This window comes from Schistocerca americana, chromosome 1 (assembly GCF_021461395.2).
Source record: "Schistocerca americana isolate TAMUIC-IGC-003095 chromosome 1, iqSchAmer2.1, whole genome shotgun sequence".
Lineage (NCBI taxonomy): Eukaryota > Metazoa > Arthropoda > Insecta > Orthoptera > Acrididae > Schistocerca > Schistocerca americana.
In genome coordinates this window covers 764410613-764428788 of record NC_060119.1, presented here as the reverse complement: position 1 = coordinate 764428788, position 18176 = coordinate 764410613, and the positions used below count along the sequence as shown (strand labels likewise).

General features: G+C 37.6%; 1 protein-coding gene across 2 annotated transcripts in view; it reads right to left on the bottom strand.

The window, feature by feature from the left end:
* Window positions 1–18176, bottom strand: part of LOC124611858 — a 42206-nt gene that overhangs the window by 16895 nt on the left and 7135 nt on the right. For both annotated transcript variants that reach the window (XR_006979506.1, XM_047140280.1), the window contains one exon: window positions 6038–6199. Coding sequence is in view for 1 of the 2 variants with exons in the window: in XM_047140280.1 (XP_046996236.1) it covers window positions 6038–6199 (162 nt within the window). In the remaining variant the exon portion in view is untranslated. The remainder of the gene's footprint in view (window positions 1–6037; window positions 6200–18176) is intronic.

Below are 18176 nucleotides of genomic sequence, written 5' to 3'. Positions count from 1 at the left end.
TGGTTCTGAGTAGGGTGGAAGGTCTGAACCAGAGACTTCGAGGGTTCTGTGACAAGCTGGGCTGCAACTTTCTGGACTTGCATCATAGGATTGAAAACTGACAGACCCCTCTAAATGGGTCAGGTGTACGCTACATGTCAGAGGCATTACCCAGGTAACTGATTGTGTGTGGGATGCACACAAGGGTTTTATTTAGATTAGGTGACACTCCATCCAGTCCAGATAATGACAGCTGTAGAAGACCCAGAAATATGAGTGTAAGGTCCAAAAGAGTGCCCCCTACAGGCCAGAGTATTAAAATCCTAGTAGTTAACAGCTGAAGCATTCACAACTGTGTACCAGAGTTGAAGGGCTCATGAAAAGCAGTGAAACTCACATAATACTAGGCAGAGAAAGCTGGTTGAAATATGAAATTGATAGCAGTAAGATTTTTGAGGAACATTTAAGTGTCTATTGAAAGGATAGGCAAATGGGAAATGGAGATGGTGTATTTGTCACAGTAGAGAAGAAACTCAAGTCCACCGAGATGGAAACTGAAGCTGCATGTGAGATTGTTTGGGCAAGACTCAGTATCAGGGATAGGCATAAAATGGTAACTGAATCCTTCTGCTGCCCATCAGGCTCTTCTCCTGATGTAACCAAAAACTTTAGAGAAAACCTCAGTTCACTTGTACGTAAGTTCCCCAAACATACTGTGATCATTGGTGGAGACTTTAACCATCCAATATTCAAATGAGAAAATTACAGTTTTTTTAGAAGTGGGCATGGAAAAACATCCTGTGAAACAGCACTAAATGCCTTCCCTGAAAACTATGTGGAACAATAGTTTGCAACCTCACTCATGATAGAAATATATTAGATCAAATGGCAACCAATAGACCTGACCTCTTTTAGGATGTCCACACTGAAATTGGTATCAGTGACCATGATGTAGTTGTGGCAACACTGATTGCCAAAGTACAAAGGACAACCACTGCTGAAGTTTGGATGCATGGAGCACTGTGACCCATAAAATTACAGAAAATTGCACTGCCCCCTCATAACTGGGCACAAACCAGCTTCAGTTGCTGTGTGTTTCACCTAAAGTCACTCAAATCACTAAGTCTATCTTCACCATTCACACCTTACAACCAATCCTCCAATTCAGACAATAAGACAGTGTCAACACAACCTCATGGAAAAGAATTGAAACAGTTTGTTATCACCGATACAGTTCAGATGATGCTGAAGCTGATGTCAGTCTCATGACTTTGCTAATTGTCACTGTCTTCTGACACCAAGTATTATAATGTTGGGGGGTCCAGACACTCTTAAATGCCAGGATGGTTGTTTCAGGATGGCATAAGCAGGATGATGGGTTATGTACTACCAGCTCCCTAGTGACTATGGAATCAGAAGAGTTCAATTTACACCTTCAGGCAGCAGTTGGTACATTTTTTACTATAGACACTTCTAGTCATTATGCCTGAGCTCTAACCATGCACATTCTTTGGCATAATACCCAGGCCCTCAACGTTTAAAACAGATTATTGCTGAAGACTGGGTGTGCAGAGCACTATTCCCCAGAAAATTACACTGTCGACACCAAACTGGGCACAAACCACCATCAATTTTTTTTAGTATTCCCTCACAGCAGTGTGAGTACAGAGGGTGGCTGAGTGCTGCTTCAATGAAGTGGCAGCATATGTTGCCTTGCAGACACAATATTGACATCAGGCATTCAGCTGGCAGCAGGAGCATGTGCTGGACAGTTGGCTGTTCCCAGTCAGTTAGGTATGTGGCATGCTGGTATGTAGGTGCTGAATCCAGGACCCCATGGAGATGCCCAGAGACCATATGATGTCACATTAGAGGGGGGACTCTTGGTGGCACTGGCTTGAGTCCTGCTGCCAGTGAGTGTATCAGTGGCTCGTGCACCAGCAGCTAGTGGTTTGTGCGGCTAGACATTGGCTCAGAAACGGGCAGTTTGGCCTATAAGTGGTGTACGTTCACGAAACTCTTGTCGACCCTTGTTCACGAGTCTGGGTATTTTGACATCGGCCTCTCAATATATATATATTCCTAACAATACTAGCTTATTCCCAAGAATAAGCAGCTTTCACTCAGTTAATACCTGGCAGAAATCAAACCTGCAATTTGATCAGACTTCCTTAACTTGTGTGCAGAAAGGTGTGCAGTATACTACTGCATCCATTTTCAATAACTACCACTAGAATTCAAAAATTTTAGCAGTAAACCATGTACTTTCAAATCGAAACTGAAGAGTTTCCTCATGGGTCACTCCTTCTATTCTGTCGAGGAGTACCTCGAAAAATTAAGCTCATTCTTGTTGTATTGTTGATTGTGTTTACTTAAACTTATGGCTTGACTTTTTTCAGGTTCGTAAACATTTTATTTTTATCTGTTATTACTTTTATGTCGTAATTTCATGACCTTGGATATTTGCTCCTCAATTTGGTCCTATGGAACTTGACATCTAAATAAATAAATAAAGTAGTCCAAGCTGATTGGTCTATGTGTAACCAATGGCTGGCCTGTAGTATGTCTCAGCATTAACATTAGTTGAAAACAAGGTACTGCTAGAGTGCGAGTGGTGAGTACTTGTAGTTCTGCCCAGCTTTGTTGTACCAGGCCCACCTTCACTCATATAAGAGTCCAAGGCTGCACAATGTTTGGCCATGGCATGATGAAATTCAGTTCACCACTGTGGCAGTCTGGGGTCTTGTATCCCACTGTGCCAGCAATATTCCAGCCTTGGCAGCATGATTTCATGAACAGCTCAATTGCACACCTATCGGTGGGTTGTGAAGCCTACAGGGAGAGGTGTTGGCACAATACTTTTTAGACTATTGCCATAAGAATGAGAACTACACAGTCTACCTAAAATTGCTCTGGGGTTCATTACACATCAGAATTGGTTACCAGTCTAACTGTTAGTGGAATTCACATGTTGGATCTTTAGATTAAATGATACTGTTCAGTCAGAATGCACATAGTTGCAGAGGAATTCAGGATACTCATCTCAGACCCAAGTAATGCTCCAGATGAGTGTGAATGTGGAGGTATTAATGAAGAATGAAAAATAGACAAATGGGATGTTGATTTGACCAACATAAGGTCTATAAAAAATTGGAAACAGATAAATGTGACATACAATTGACCAGTGTGAGATCTAGTTTTGTAAAAAAAAATTAATTGCTTGAAAGTCACAAGGGGAATTAATAATAAATTAATTAGTAATTTGAGGGAAAATTACACAATGGATTTAGTTCAAAATTTCATCTCCAAACAAAGAATGAGATGTGGAAAAATGGGGTATCAAACTGACCAGCGTGAGGTCTAGTTTTGCAAAAAAATGTTTAATTGCTTGGAAGTAATAAGCGTAATTAAGAAAAAATTAATTAATGATTTGATAAAAAATTTAAATATTTCATAAGCAGCTGATAGCCATCTAAATGTAGTGTAAAAAGTTGACTTCTCCAAGGCATAGCTATTTTGAATATAAAATGTTATTTGGTCTGATATTTAACTATCAAAATGGGTTCCTTCACATCAAGTACTAAATTCGGGACATTTTGAGAACAAAAGATGCTAAGAAAGCAAATGAGGTTTTAAAAAGATCGTGCTTTGTGAACAAAACTTGAAAATAAACATTTTGAAAGCAAAACAATGAAATGTTTTGTGGACTGATTTGTCTAAAAGTAGTAAATAAAACACATTTAAGGAACAATACATATACTTTTGAGTTATGCTGTGCATAAGTTTGAGCTTCATTCAAAGGGACATCAGGTGTTTCCATAATTCATTTTTTCTTACTTTTAGACAAATAACTTCACAAAACATTTGATTCTTCTTTCTTTTTTCCAAAATTTTTTATAAGAATGACAGCATCTGAATTGGCTGTGTACATGACTGGGCACTGAAGATATGTCTGCCTTGGGAAAAACAGTACCAAGTTGCTGAGCACGCACTGCAGGATGTCTCAAGGGATCTGAGTGTCTAACTGAGCACATCCTTATCAGTGCCTTAGGTCACTAATCACAAGAGCCTACTTGTTGTTTCAACCTTTTTACTAACATTTTTCAGGCATGGCCCATCATTACAGTATCAGAGAAACAACACAAAATATCATATCAAGTTGTATCTGTTGTAATATTGGTGCTCAGTATGATAGATAGGTACCAGTGGATATGTTACTGTGTATTAATTTTTCTCTTATATTTTGATGGTGGGCCATGCCTGAAATGCATTATTAAAGAAGTTTTAACAGCAAATGGATTCTTGTGATTAGCTGCCTAAAGTGGTAATACGGATGTGCTGAATTAATCGTATCATGGCCTCAGGCCTTCTGCGTGACTTTGTCACAAACCTGAATGTGTGCTACATCACACAAGCCATTTGTCTTCTCCTACCCAGCCCTATTTTTCCTGAACTGCAGAGAAGCAAACTTGCTTCCCAGCATATACTTACAGCCTACCACTCTCCTGTACTTGACCTCCATCAAAAAAATATTTTTATTTATTTACATTTTTTCATTGTTAGTATTTTATTTACATCAGTCAAACTAAATACACACTTAGTATGTAGTAGTAGATAAAAACAATGTCTGAGCAGTATATGAGGAGTGGCATTCTCTTGGTCGTATCTGGTAAGGGTGTGTTTGGGCACTGTATCAGTGTACAGGGAGTTATAATAAAACTTTTCTACTAGAGAGGGCCTCCATGAAAAACAAGTCACCATAGGACATGAAATTTTGTGGAAGTACTTGTGTAGACATGTAGAAGAGAAATAATGAATAAACCATTGAAAGAGAAACATTTTAATTTCCACATGAGAGGGTAATGTTTATTAATGGTATGCCATGTTTTCGTTTCAGGTTGCAAACATTGCTCAGTGTGATGACCATCAGCATGTGTGGCAGCCTAGTACCACACTAGAGATACCATTTCACAATTATTCACAGCACTTTTTGAATGGTGGATAAACAACAGACATGACACACCTCATGCACTACTTGAAGATCACACATTGCATCCAGCATTCTCAGCCATGGCACCAATAACTTTTTTTAACAATTTGTGGTGCAAGTGGCTGTCAGCTTGTCCCAGGAGCAATTGCCAAATCACCAGTTTATTCGAACTTCCAAATCATGTTCTTCAGTGGAGAAAGACGACCTTTCCACATTCCTCTAACGGGTAATACTCGTGAACAGAGCAGCACTACAGCTTTTGTTTTGATAGAACAGTGTTATGAGTAAAGTACTGATTACCATGTTCGGACCCATGTTGACTGTCTCCAACTGTAATGTGCATTGATGCTTGTGTGTCTGTACCAGTACCGGCACCTAACTGCAAGTCATGACACTAACAGTACTAACAATGCAAATCCTGCAGTGCACAGTCTGAACATCATTCCTATAAAATTGGGTACCCATACTATGAATAGTTTTCCATCTACACTGGCCCAGGTAGTGACAATTTAATTGTAGCCACCCTGTAATTGCCTTGTAGGCCAATATCACAGTTTTTGAAGAGTCTTCCAATGTTGGTACAGAACAAGCAGGGGCCAAGTATCAAACATGGTGCAGCACCATATTTAACATTTCCCCACTCTGAATTTAGTTTTATTCCTATGGTAAGTAAGGAACTAAAGTTCCACTTTCTAGCCCTAGATCAGGGGTGCTTAACCCATCAAACCTGATCGACCAGGTGATTGCCAAGGCTGAATGAGTCAATATTCCAAATTTGTGCCTGAAATCTGTTTCAATGAGCTGTTTTTGTAAAGTACAAATGTGTTGACAATGAGTGTTTTGCATGGTATCTGTAAGGGGTAAACCTGCCGACACTGTCTTCGCCTCTTTCATTGAGAAGAATGAGATATTAAACTTCATTTTAGTACAGTTCACAATGACTTTGAATTGGAAGCAACTGTTGGTACTAAGATGAGGAGAAGAAACTTCCTAATTTCAAAATTAAATTCCAATTACAGCAGCTGTTTTTTGTAAAGCCCATACAAAAAAGTCTTCCATCATACTTACCATCATTTTGCATGTTGTAAGTACTGATGAAACATGCAAAACCTTTTGATGATGGCACATTTGTTAAGAAGTGCTTTCTGGCAGCTAGTGAGTCCTTGTTTTCCATATTTAAAAACAAGTCAGAGAGAGTATCAGCCACCAGAGATGTGTTGCTGTCAAGACCTGTTATAACAAGAAAAGTGTAATTAATAGTAGAGAATATAAAAGGCCAATTGATAACAGGATTGCAGTCCTGCTTGTGTTTCTCATTGTAGTTAGATGAGTCAGTAGGTGGAGTTGATTCACCTCAGGTTATGATTTTTGTAAGTGTGATATTGTCACATCTGAATGTAAAACATGTGCATACAATTTTGACTTTGAAAGACACTGTATGAGGAGAAGATTTTTACAGTGTATTCAAAAGCTTAATTTCTGAATATGATTTGCCAATTCAGAAACTTGCATCTATTACTAATGATGGAATGCCTGGCATGGTAGGCAAACACAATGGATTTATTACCTTGTGTGCAAATGATGAATCTTTCCCACCTTTCTTGAAGTATCATTGTATCATGCATCAGCAAGTTCTTTGTGGGCATATATTGAAAATGGCACATATTATGAGTATTGTCACAAAAATTGTAAGTTCAGTTTGCTCACAATCATTACAGAGAAGAAACTTAAGACTGCTGTTAGAAGAATTTGATACCCACTATGGAGATCTGCTACTGCCTATCAAAGTTTGATGGCGAGAAGAGGTATGCACCCTAACAGATTTAGAGGAACTTCTACCAGTGTAAAATCTTTTGTGTCTGAAAGAGAGGAAGATTACTCACAAGCGTATGATATGTGCTGGTTGTTGGATCTTGCATTTGTAACTAATTTGACAGCTGAACTAAATGACTTAAACAAAGAACTTCAAGGGGAAAAAAAACTATCAGAACTATTATGTTTTCTGTAGTGTTTCAGCCAAAAATTTGACCTTAGGATAGCATGGTTACAGAAATTAAATGTGAAACTCTTTCTCCAAATGCCGTCAGAACTGTAACATTAACAAACATCACTGGATCAAGAAGCTGCAAAGGAGTATATGGCCAACATGACAACACTGAAGACAGAGTTTGAAAACCACTTTTTAGATTTCAAGGCAGTGGAACCTATTCTAGCTTTAATGGATCAACCTTTCAAAAAGTGGACTTGGAAGATATTTCATATAAAATGAGTATTCATTTTTATTGTAGGAAATTAGTTTGTGCAAATACCTAACATTGTAAAAGTGGCATGGCATATTTTATCATTTTTGGATCAACTCATCTACGTGAGGCCACATTTTCAACAGTGATAATAGTGAAATCCATGTGTAGAAATAAACTGACTGATTCTCATCTTTCAGATTACATTAGGTTGGCTCTCATAAATTGCCCACCAGGTTGTAATAAACTTGCCAATGCTATGCAGACCCAAGTATCTCACTAAACTTTTTTCATCATTTATGATGGCATATATTTTAAGTTTTTTCACATGTGTAATGTCTTAAAAATTGAGTAGTAGGCCTACAACTTTTGATGGATAGAAAATTAACTTTTATGTAGTCTTTGTAATTAAAATGGTTAAGTTTGGCTGAAGTGTTGTTTTGTGCTTAATATGAATTTTCAAGTCAGTCAGTTTCTGGATGGACTAAATTGCATGTAGTAGATCCCAAGCCAAAAAATTTGAACACCCCTATGCTAGACGAACCAATCAGGTCCAACTGACCACCATGTCATTCACTCCCAGTGGTGTTACCAGATGAAGCATGGAGGGACAAGTGGTCAGCACACTGCTCTCCTGGTAATTGTCGGGTTTCTTGACCCTGGAATTACTACAAATTGGTTGAGTAGCTCCTCAGTTAGCCTCAAGAGGTTGAGTGTACACCATACCAGTCCTCCCACCAAGGAAAAATCCATGGCAGTATCATGAATCAAAACTGGGTCCCACATATGGCAGTCATCCACACTAACCACTCAGCAACAGAGGCAGACATTCCTATGGTATCATTTGTTAATGTTGCCACCTTGTATAAACTTGATTCCAAGGCAGTACAGTTCTTTTACTTTCTGTAACAGACATTTATTAATTTTGATGTTTGACTAGACACATTGTTCTGTGAACTGCTCTGCGTTAGTTCCCTCTAAATAATGTTTTGTATTATGTAGGTTGTATACCCCATCAAATAGTTCTTTGAAGTCTAATACTCTTTCAGCCAGATGTTCAGTGCTTTCATCTGATAGGCTTAGCACCGATATCTATGCCCCTTGCACTTTTATAATCATGCCTGAAATTTTCTTCCAGTTCAGTGGATTGCTTCTTTTTCATGCAATTTCAACAACAGAGGCAAACTTGTCTTACAACTTTTTAACACATTATTTTTATTTTCCACTTGGTTTTTGTAGATATAGCTTATTCTTCTTTCTCTATATTGCATCTATATCATTTTCAAGATTTTGGACCTATTCTTTGACTTCATATTAAGGTATTCTTGTGTGCACAACATGTGGTCTACAGAATGTGGACACACAATCAAAACATACACCAGCTACCATGACTCCCATTGATTTTACATAATATTTTACATTATATTAGGCCACTTCCTTCTTTTGCATTAACCTTCTTTTGAATCTCATTGTGGGATAGACCTTTATGTATTCCTGCCATCTGCCTGAAATTTATAGAGGTTTAGAGCCTGCATCTTGCAAATTAACATGTTTGTCTTTGTCATCACTGAAATCAATTTTATTTTCTGTATGCAGAATTAATGTACCTTATCTCACATTCTTATATCTCATCCATTATGGTTTTGCTTCATTTATATTCGCACAAGGCATAACAACATCACGAACTGTCATGTCAACACAAACATAATTATATGAGCTGACAGTGCTTGACAACAAGTACTGGGAGCTGAGCTCCAGAAGAGAGAACCAAACTTGATATGTAAGTCAGTCTATGGTGGAACAGAGAGTCCGACTGATGCATAGAGATGGGCATGGAAGATAATCAAATACAACTAGCATGAATGACTGACACTAGCATGTGGGAACAGAGCACAGTGCAAGCTGAAGGCCAAGTCTCAGGTAGTTGAAGTCAGTGTAAGAACTGCCAGCCGAGGCCTATTGCTGCTGACAGGTAAACTCCTGAGTCAGTGGCTCTGCCCATGCCATGCTTTGTGTGCACCTTCCATGACAGTGTTCTGTATCATTCCACTGCAATATCCATGCCAACACATTTGCATCCATTCAGTGTCCACCAGTGAGGATACTAAATCGCTGCCTCCTGAAAAGGCCACATAGGGCCAAAAATGATTTGCTTCTGTTGTGTCCTTTGTCACAAAACTATGAGGGCAACAGAGCACCAGCATTTGCAGGCTGGGCAGTGGGCCAGTAACGAATTTCATAACTATAATTACTGAGAAGAAGGCTCATCTCTGCAACTGGTGGGAAATCTCATCCAGTAGCTTAGAGCAAGGGCCAGAGATGGAATTGAGGGGCTTGTAGTCAGTGATGCATAAGAACATTACTCCGTAAAACAAAATGCAAACCTTTTTAAGACCAAAAATCGTAGACAGTGCCTCCTTTTCCAACTGTGAGTACGTACACGGTGCTGTGGAAAGTGTCTTTGATGTGTAAGCATCAGGTATCTTGGTGCCATCTGGGTTCTGATGCAACAAACCATATCAATATCATACTGGAAAGCATTGGAGGGCCAGGCTTAATGGTTTACCCACCACAAAAGAAGAAAAACGGAGCAGAGCAATTCTGCATGAACCACTGAAAAGCTTAGTGACAGTCTACAGGAAACACAAACCTGACACCCTTTTGGCGAAGCTGGTGAAGGGGATGGCAACTGTATTTGGCCTGGGGAATGATCTTAGCATAATAATAAAATCTTGCCCAAAAAGGACTGGACTCCTGCACGTTTTGGGCACTGGCAGATTGACAATGGCTTTGATATGTTCATCTGTAGGGTTGAGATCACATTTGATAAGTATATGCCCCAAAAGATGCACCTTAGGAAAAAAAACTACATCTTTCCAGTTTTCAGTGACGGCCATTCTCCATGTGGCACTGGATGACTGACAGCATATATTGTAAGTGATCCTCTCATGTAGAGCCCATTCCCAGATATCATCAAGGTAGCTCATGCAGCAGCAAATATCCTAAACCAACTGCTGCAAGTATTGTTGATAAATTTCTGGCACGGATGAAGTTCTAAAAGGCAAATTATGAAACTGGTAAAACTGAAACGGGGTGTTGAGCACCAACAAATTCCAAGAAGCTGGTCCAACTGCAACTTCTAGTAGGCAACATGCAAGTTGATGCTTGAAAAATACTGTCCCCCAGACAATTTTGCCAATGACTTCTCCAGTTGTGGAACTGGATACGAATTTGTGACATTGCGCATTGACCACCTGATCAAAATTGCCGCAAAGGCACAAGGCACCATCTGGTTTCTGAGTCAACGCCAAAGGAGTGGCTCACTGAATGACAAAACAGGAGAAATGACTCCGAGGTCTTGGCAAAACAGCAACTTGGCCCTGACCTTGTTGCACATGGTGAAGGGAATGGGATGAATTGAGAAAACTGAGGTATCAGTGATGTCTTAAAGGAGACATGTGCCATGAAATTTTCTGCCCAACCCAAGGTATTTTTGAACAGCAAATTGTGTGACCACAGACAGGAGTCCAAACCTTGGAAGGGGCCAATGGAGACACTAAATTTACTTTGTCAATTCAATTCAATTCAATTTATTAGCGTCCTTGTAGTACATCATCGAAATGATATAGGACTTGTCAATAAACATTACAATTTAAAATACATATACATGAAAATTTGTAATTGAATTTACTTGTCACATAGACATTACAATTTTAATAGAACTTTTAGAACATTAACATAAAAATATACAAGTAGGATAACAACGTACAAAAAAAAAAAAAAAAAAAAAAAAAAAAGGTTAGTGATTCTCACATCAAAGATTATTTACATTCTTACATTAACACTGTTTCACACTTTCATAGAAACAGCAAGTATTTAAATGTGAGCAATTACACATATTTATTATGTCAGGGAAATATTAACTGCGCTTTTATTGTCAACGATTCATAAACTCTTCAATACTGTAAAAACTATTGCTCAATAACATGTTTTTTAATTTTCTTTTAAATATGTACAGTTTTGGTATTATTTTTAGTTCTTTGGGGAGAGCACTGTAGAGGATTTTGGGTTGGTATAGTACACTTTTGTGATACATAGCTGTTTTATGAATTTCTCTGTGGAAATCATTCCTATTCCTTGTTTCGTAGTTGTGAAATTCTCTTTTTAATGTATAAAATTCCTCGTGTTCTTTTAAGAAACATATGCATTCATATATGTATAAAGATGGTAGTGTCATGATTTTTAATTCTTTGAAAGCTTGGCTACAAGAGTCTCTATATCCTATACCTTTTATTATTCTGACTGCCTTCTTTTGTAGTCTAAATGAGTGTTTTGTTAGACTGATGTTCCCCCAAAACTGTACGCCGTATCTTAATAAACTGTGCATGAATGAGAAATAAACACATAACACTGTTTTAATATTACATGAGCTTTTAAGCATTCTAAGTATATAACACGTTTGACTTAATTTTTTGTTCAATGATATTACATGCTTTTCCCATCTCAAGTGTTCATCAAACCATACTCCCAAGAATTTAGTGTATGATGCTTGTTCAATCTTACACTTACCCAGTTCTACTGTAAGGTTAGTTTTTATTTTATTTGTAATATGTCTGAAGTTGATCCACATTGTTTTTTTGGCATTCACAATGAGTCTGTTTTCATTAAACCATCTGTCTGCTGCGTCTGTTGCAAATGTGACTTTTTCCTGTAAGTCAGCTTCACTATTTGCTTTAACAAACAAACTTGTATCATCAGCAAACAGTACTGCCTCTGCTTCAGATAGTTGACTTGGTAGGTCATTGATAAATGTTAAAAACAGTAATGGCCCTAATACAGATACCTGGGGTACTCCATACAAAACTCTCTCGAATCTTGATGAATATGTCCAATCTGCCTGGCTTATCTCCACCTTCTGATACCTGTCTGACAGATATGATTCAAACCATTTGTGGGCAACTTCACGTATCCCATAGGCATATAACTTCCTAAGCAGTAACTTATGGTCGATGACATCAAAGGCCTTTGATAAGTCTAAAAACAATCCACAATGTAATTCCTTTCTGTTTATGGAATTTAGAACAAGTTGCAAAAAATTGAAGATAGCTGTTTCAGTTGATTTATTTTTACAGAAACCATTTTGCACATTAACCAATATTCTATTCTTAATAAGAAATTTGTATAGTCTCTGATACATTATCCTTTCTATTATTTTTGAGAAACCTGACAACATTGATAAAGGCCTAAAGTTACTAACATCATATTTATCACCATTCTTGTAAAGTGGCTTTATAGTAGACATTTTAAGTTTTGATGGAAACACCCCTGTCTTAAAAGATTCATTTATAATTTCAGTGAGATGCGAGGCTATGTTTCTTGCACTTTGCTTAATGACTTTGTCAGGAATCCCATCACACCCACATGACATTTTATTTTTTAACTTATTTATAGCATTTAGTACCTCTGAATCAGTTACTGGATAAAGGAACATTGTCATGTCATTCATGGGGATTTTTACCTTGCTATTGGAATTGCATTTAGTTTTAATTAAATTTATAGCTATATTTGTGAAATGCTCATTAAATATGTTGGCAATCTGAAGTGGGTCCTTAACAGTTTTACCCCCTCTTTTAATGACAAAGCTGTTATCTTTTCTTTTGTGTCTACCTATATTTTTATTTATTACCTCCCAAGTTGACTTCATTTTGTTGTTACCTTTCTCAATATAGGTATCATTATCAAGCTTCTTAGCTGCAATTATTACTTTCTTGTACAGGCTTCTATAACATTTCACATGTGCTTTCAGTACTACATTCTTCCTGGCTGATTTATTTAACTTTCTGAGAGTGTCTGACGACTTTCTAATCCCATGTGTAACCCATGTTTTGGTTTTATGTTTAGTTTTGACTCTTTTTATAGGAAAGGCAACATCGAAGCAGTGTTTGTAGCTTTCAAGGAATGAGTCAAACTTTTTGTTGACATCACCACTTGATTCACTACCCCAGTTGTTATTTTCCAGAATGTAATTAAAAATTCTTATGCTGTCATCATTTATAAATCTCCTTTCTCTGTAATTGTTATTGATAACAGGGTCCTTGTAAGATGTGACATTTAAACTCAATTTGATACCCTTGTGATCCGAGAAACCAGTGTCAACTACTTCAGTGTTATATTCACACTTGTCCTTGTTTACAAATACTTGATCTATTATAGTTTCAGACATATTTCCGCATCTGGTAACTTCATTTACAGTTGCCATCATATTATGACACAAAAACAGATTGCACAGTTGCTGTTGTTTACTACAATCATTCTTAAAGTTAACATTAAAATCACCAAGAACAATTACATTATGTTTAAGTTCATTCAGCAGTCCCTCAAGGTTTTCCATAAAAATGGCAATGTTGCCCAGTGGTGATCGGTACAAACACACAATAGTAATTTTTAATTTGGTTAGCTCACATATACTGTATTCAAAATCTTTTTCTATGCATTTTAGTTTACATTTAATTTCTTTTGATTCTACCCCTGTCCTAACATAGATACATGTCCCACCCCCTTTATGGTTGATTCTACAAAATTTGCTAATCATTTCAAAATTTGGAGTAATTATGCTAGACGCTTGCGTTTCTTTTACCCAGTGCTCACTTATGCATAGTATGTTAATGTCTTTTAGATAGTCAGTTAATAGAACTTCTATTTCAGCTAATTTACTTTCTAGTCCTTGCACATTTTGGTATACAACTGTTAAAGTTTCATGTAGTGGATTTGCTGCACTATTTACCTTTGTACTTTCTTGTTGCTGACACTGTAAAGATTCTGCCTTTTCTTCTTCTTCAAATTGTGAAGGTCCCATAAAAAATAGTCACTACGCACAGCAGCTCTTCTTATCCTGAGGCTCTTCCTTTGAGATGTCTGCAGAGCAACTGATGAGTTTCTGGATCTAATTGAATGGTTCTTGGCTGTTGGTGTGGTTGCAGTCCTAGTTACAAGTGAGCATGAAGCATTAAGTGTGTCGAATGTGCTGACAGCTTCATCCTTGGAGGTTTCAGGTGCACATGAGTTTACACTAGGTTTGTAGGTTTTCTCATCTGAAGAAATTGTTTCCTCAACTCTGCTGGATGTTCCTGACATTTCTGCTGGTACCCCACATTCTACCACTCCTTCAGATACTGGTACCGGTATGTTAGGTATCTCTCTCATCTTAGACGTTTCCTTGCAAATTTCCATTTGCTCAGTTACTGCTATGGTGAGGATACCAGGCAGTTTGTGTTGATCATTGAAATTATTTATTGTTTTCATAATTTGAGCACAGACATACAGTTCTCCTGCTCTATTTAGGAGATCTCCACTGTTTATGAAATGTTGTTTTCTGAAATCTAGCTGGACAAATGTTGAATTTGGGTAGCACTTTGTTATTTTGTGAAGCAGTCTGTTAGTTTTTTTTATTTCTTCATTAACACGAGATTTCTTAAAAGCCTGGAAGCCAAAACAGAACAGGTATCTGACCCAAAAATATTTTGAATTCACCACTAACAACATAAATTGCCATTCTGCATTCTCATAACATGCAGGAAGAGGGGGGAGAGAACTGTCGTCTGAAAGGAATACACTGTTTACTACAAGACACAACTTGACATAGTGGCAATTTTAACGCAGCGCAATTCAAGAGCCGTTACGTACTTATGTTAATAAGACTGACCATTGCTCTTGTGTCTACATGAAGCTCAATAGATCATCTAGCCACTACCAGTGGCAGCAGAATATGCTGGGGTAATGCTTTCAGGGTGTTGGAGGCAGCCTCTAAGTCCAGGAAAAATACTGGGCTTCCGACAACTATTCCATGGCTCACCGTCTGTCACAAACAGTTGTCAAGTCTCCTATTTTGCAATATACCCCACACATGACATCCACATGCAAGCAGTCCTGTCAAACATGTGTCAAATGACAATGGAACATGGCCATTGTCTGGTCCACTAAATGGAAACTGGTGCAGCAGGAGAGCAAAACAGAGAACCCGAAAAATGTTGTGACAAGGGGTTACAACACTTTGATTGATGCATACCACTGAGCCCAGCATAGGCAAAGATGGTCAGCACCATGACATCACTTCACTTGAATAATCAGTGCAGCAAGAACTGGAGTAGCTAATTCTCCCACCTTTCCTTAAACTCATCGAAGCCAGCAAATGGCATCTGGGGTGGCGGGGGAGGAAGCTTCTCTGAAAGTGCCTGGCCCACTATCAAGTGAGTATGGAGCAATTCTGCATTCTGTGTGAGTAGTTCCTGCATCTTCCAACTGCATCTTTTGTTGCTGCTACTGGAGGTGCAACTGCTCCTGCCAGCATCACAAAAATGCCATGTTGATGCTGGCCACAGATTAACACTATGGGAAAAAAAGAAAAAAAGGAAAAAAAATAGGAGGAAAGCACCATATGCATGAAAACATCCTAAGTTAGTCATTTTTGTATCTGTGTGATCTGCCACTGTCAACACAAATGCTAATGTAACTCTACAAGTAGAGATTGGCTCAAAATAAAGCCTGGGAGCTGAATACCAGAAGAAGGAATGAAACTTGATGTGCAAGTCAATCTACAGGGGAGCAGAGGGTCCAACTGTCACTTAGAGATGAGCACAGAGAGAAACACAAATGATGATGTTTTGTTTGTGGGGCACTCAACTGCTCGATCATCATCACCCCTACAAAGTCCCAATTTTTACACAGACCGATTTTTCAAGCAGTCCAATTGAGCCACTGTCACGAATGATGATGATGATGATGATAATGAAATGATGAGTACAACACAAACACCCAGCCCCTGGGCAGAGAAATTCCCCAACCTGGCCGGGAATGAACCCTGGGACCCAGAGTTAGCAACGCTAGAAACACAAATGCAACCAGCATGAACAACTGACACGAGTACAAAGAAACATAACATAGTGTGAAGTAAAACTGTGTCTGAGGTAGTTGAAATCATTATGAGGACTGCAGGGCCAGGCCTACTGCTGCGGACAGGTAAATACCTGAGCCAGTAGCTCTACCCACACCACACTTCATGAGCACCTTCCATGACAACATTCTGTAATGTTCTGCTGCAGTATCAGTGCCAGCTTACCTGCATCCATCTTGATGTCTCCTTACACTGTCTGTTAATTTCATCCTTAAAGAAAATATATTGTTCTGATCAATCCAGTTCTTTGCATTTTTATGTTTCTTTCTTTCTGTTGTAAGTTAGACTATATTTGGAGTTATATGTGATTTTTTGTTCTTGTCTTAGCTGTGTTTATGGTGGCCTGATGAGCTTTAATTAACCCCTCTTTAAAATTATACTTGTTCTGCAATAAATTATGCAATATGCATTTGCTTAGAGTTTTTTAAATCTAAACAAATGATATTCCAGTGACTTTAAAATGTGGCTCAAAAACTGTAATATTTGTTGATGACACAAGCATATTAGTCAAGGATCTAAAGCCAACTGATAGCTGCAGACCTCTCTTCCAAAAGTTGCTCATCCTACCCCTTGGCAGCCTGTATATACTAGAACTATGCAAATTTGTAAAAAGAAATATTACAAAATTTTTAAAAAAATGTAAATGTCCATGACTATGGTACTAGATAGAAAATGAAACTCCATGTTAAAGAAAGGCACACCTCTGCCTTTAAAAACTCTCCCTTCAACAAAGGCATTAAAATATACAATAGCCTGCCATCATAAATAAAAAACAGTAAGTCCCTGACTGTATTTAATAAAAAATTAAAATCATTTCTACTTGATCATTGTTTCTACAGTGTAAGTGAATTTCTGCTATACATTGGTGGAAAGAAACAGGAAACAAATTACAGCAAAGACTATTGTAAAGAGTAAAACATTAATGCAAGTATGTGCAAAAATACTGCATCTATATAATCTGCTACTAAGCAAATTAAGTGCAGAAAGAATATCCAGCCAGGTACTGTTGTGCATATGTGTTAGAGGAATACAGCACTAAAATACAAATGTGTAACTGAGTATGTAATTTGTGTGGTCATAATTTTGTGTGTTTATATCTTCTCAGAAAATATGTATGTAAGCTCATGTTTGTGCAAACTTTTGGCATATTACTTCATGCCAGCAAATCATCACAATGTCCAACATCAAATGTATGTTTGTGCATCACCATGTGCATGTCATGTACAGTATTGATTCAGAGGACAATAAATAAATGAATAAATAAATAAATAAATAAAATCCAGTCTTACAACACACAGCTCAGCTTATAGGTGAACACAAGTGGTCTCAGATATCAGTTTATGTTTTAATTTTGCAAAGGTTCAAACAATAGAAAATCTGGGATAGTCTCAGATTTTGTGAGTTCATAGGCAAAATAATTAATTGTTAGCAAAAGAACTAGATATTAATTGTATGCTAGATGAAACACACTGTGAAAATTTTTAACATCTGCCTGGATAATAAGTTAAAATGCAATCAAGAAATAAATTAATCAAGACGCTCAGTTCTGCATGTTTTGTTCTTAGGTGCTTCTGCCATTATGTGCACCTAATCACAAGATTCATGACTTATCTTGTATATTTTTGCTCCCTGTGGAATTATCTTCTGGGGTAGTGCATCTAAAGCAAATAAAGTGTTTTTCAGCAGCACAAAACTGCAAGAAAATCACAGAAAGTAAATAACTGTACATCTTGCAGAAGCCTTTTTAAGTATGTTGGAATTTGTATACCTGTTTCCCAATACATTTACTTGTTAGTGAGTTTTGTTGCTGACAATAAAAGTCAATTTCAACTGAACTGTAATTACACAATCACAAAACAAGATACAAAAATTATTTTCATGTTTACTTTACCTCCTTGTCTAGAGGTCAGAATGGAATTATGTACCCTGATCAAAGATATTCAAGAAGTTCCCATCTAAAATAAAATAAGAAGTTAAGAATCTATGCCAGTTCAAAAGAAAATTAAAAATATACCTC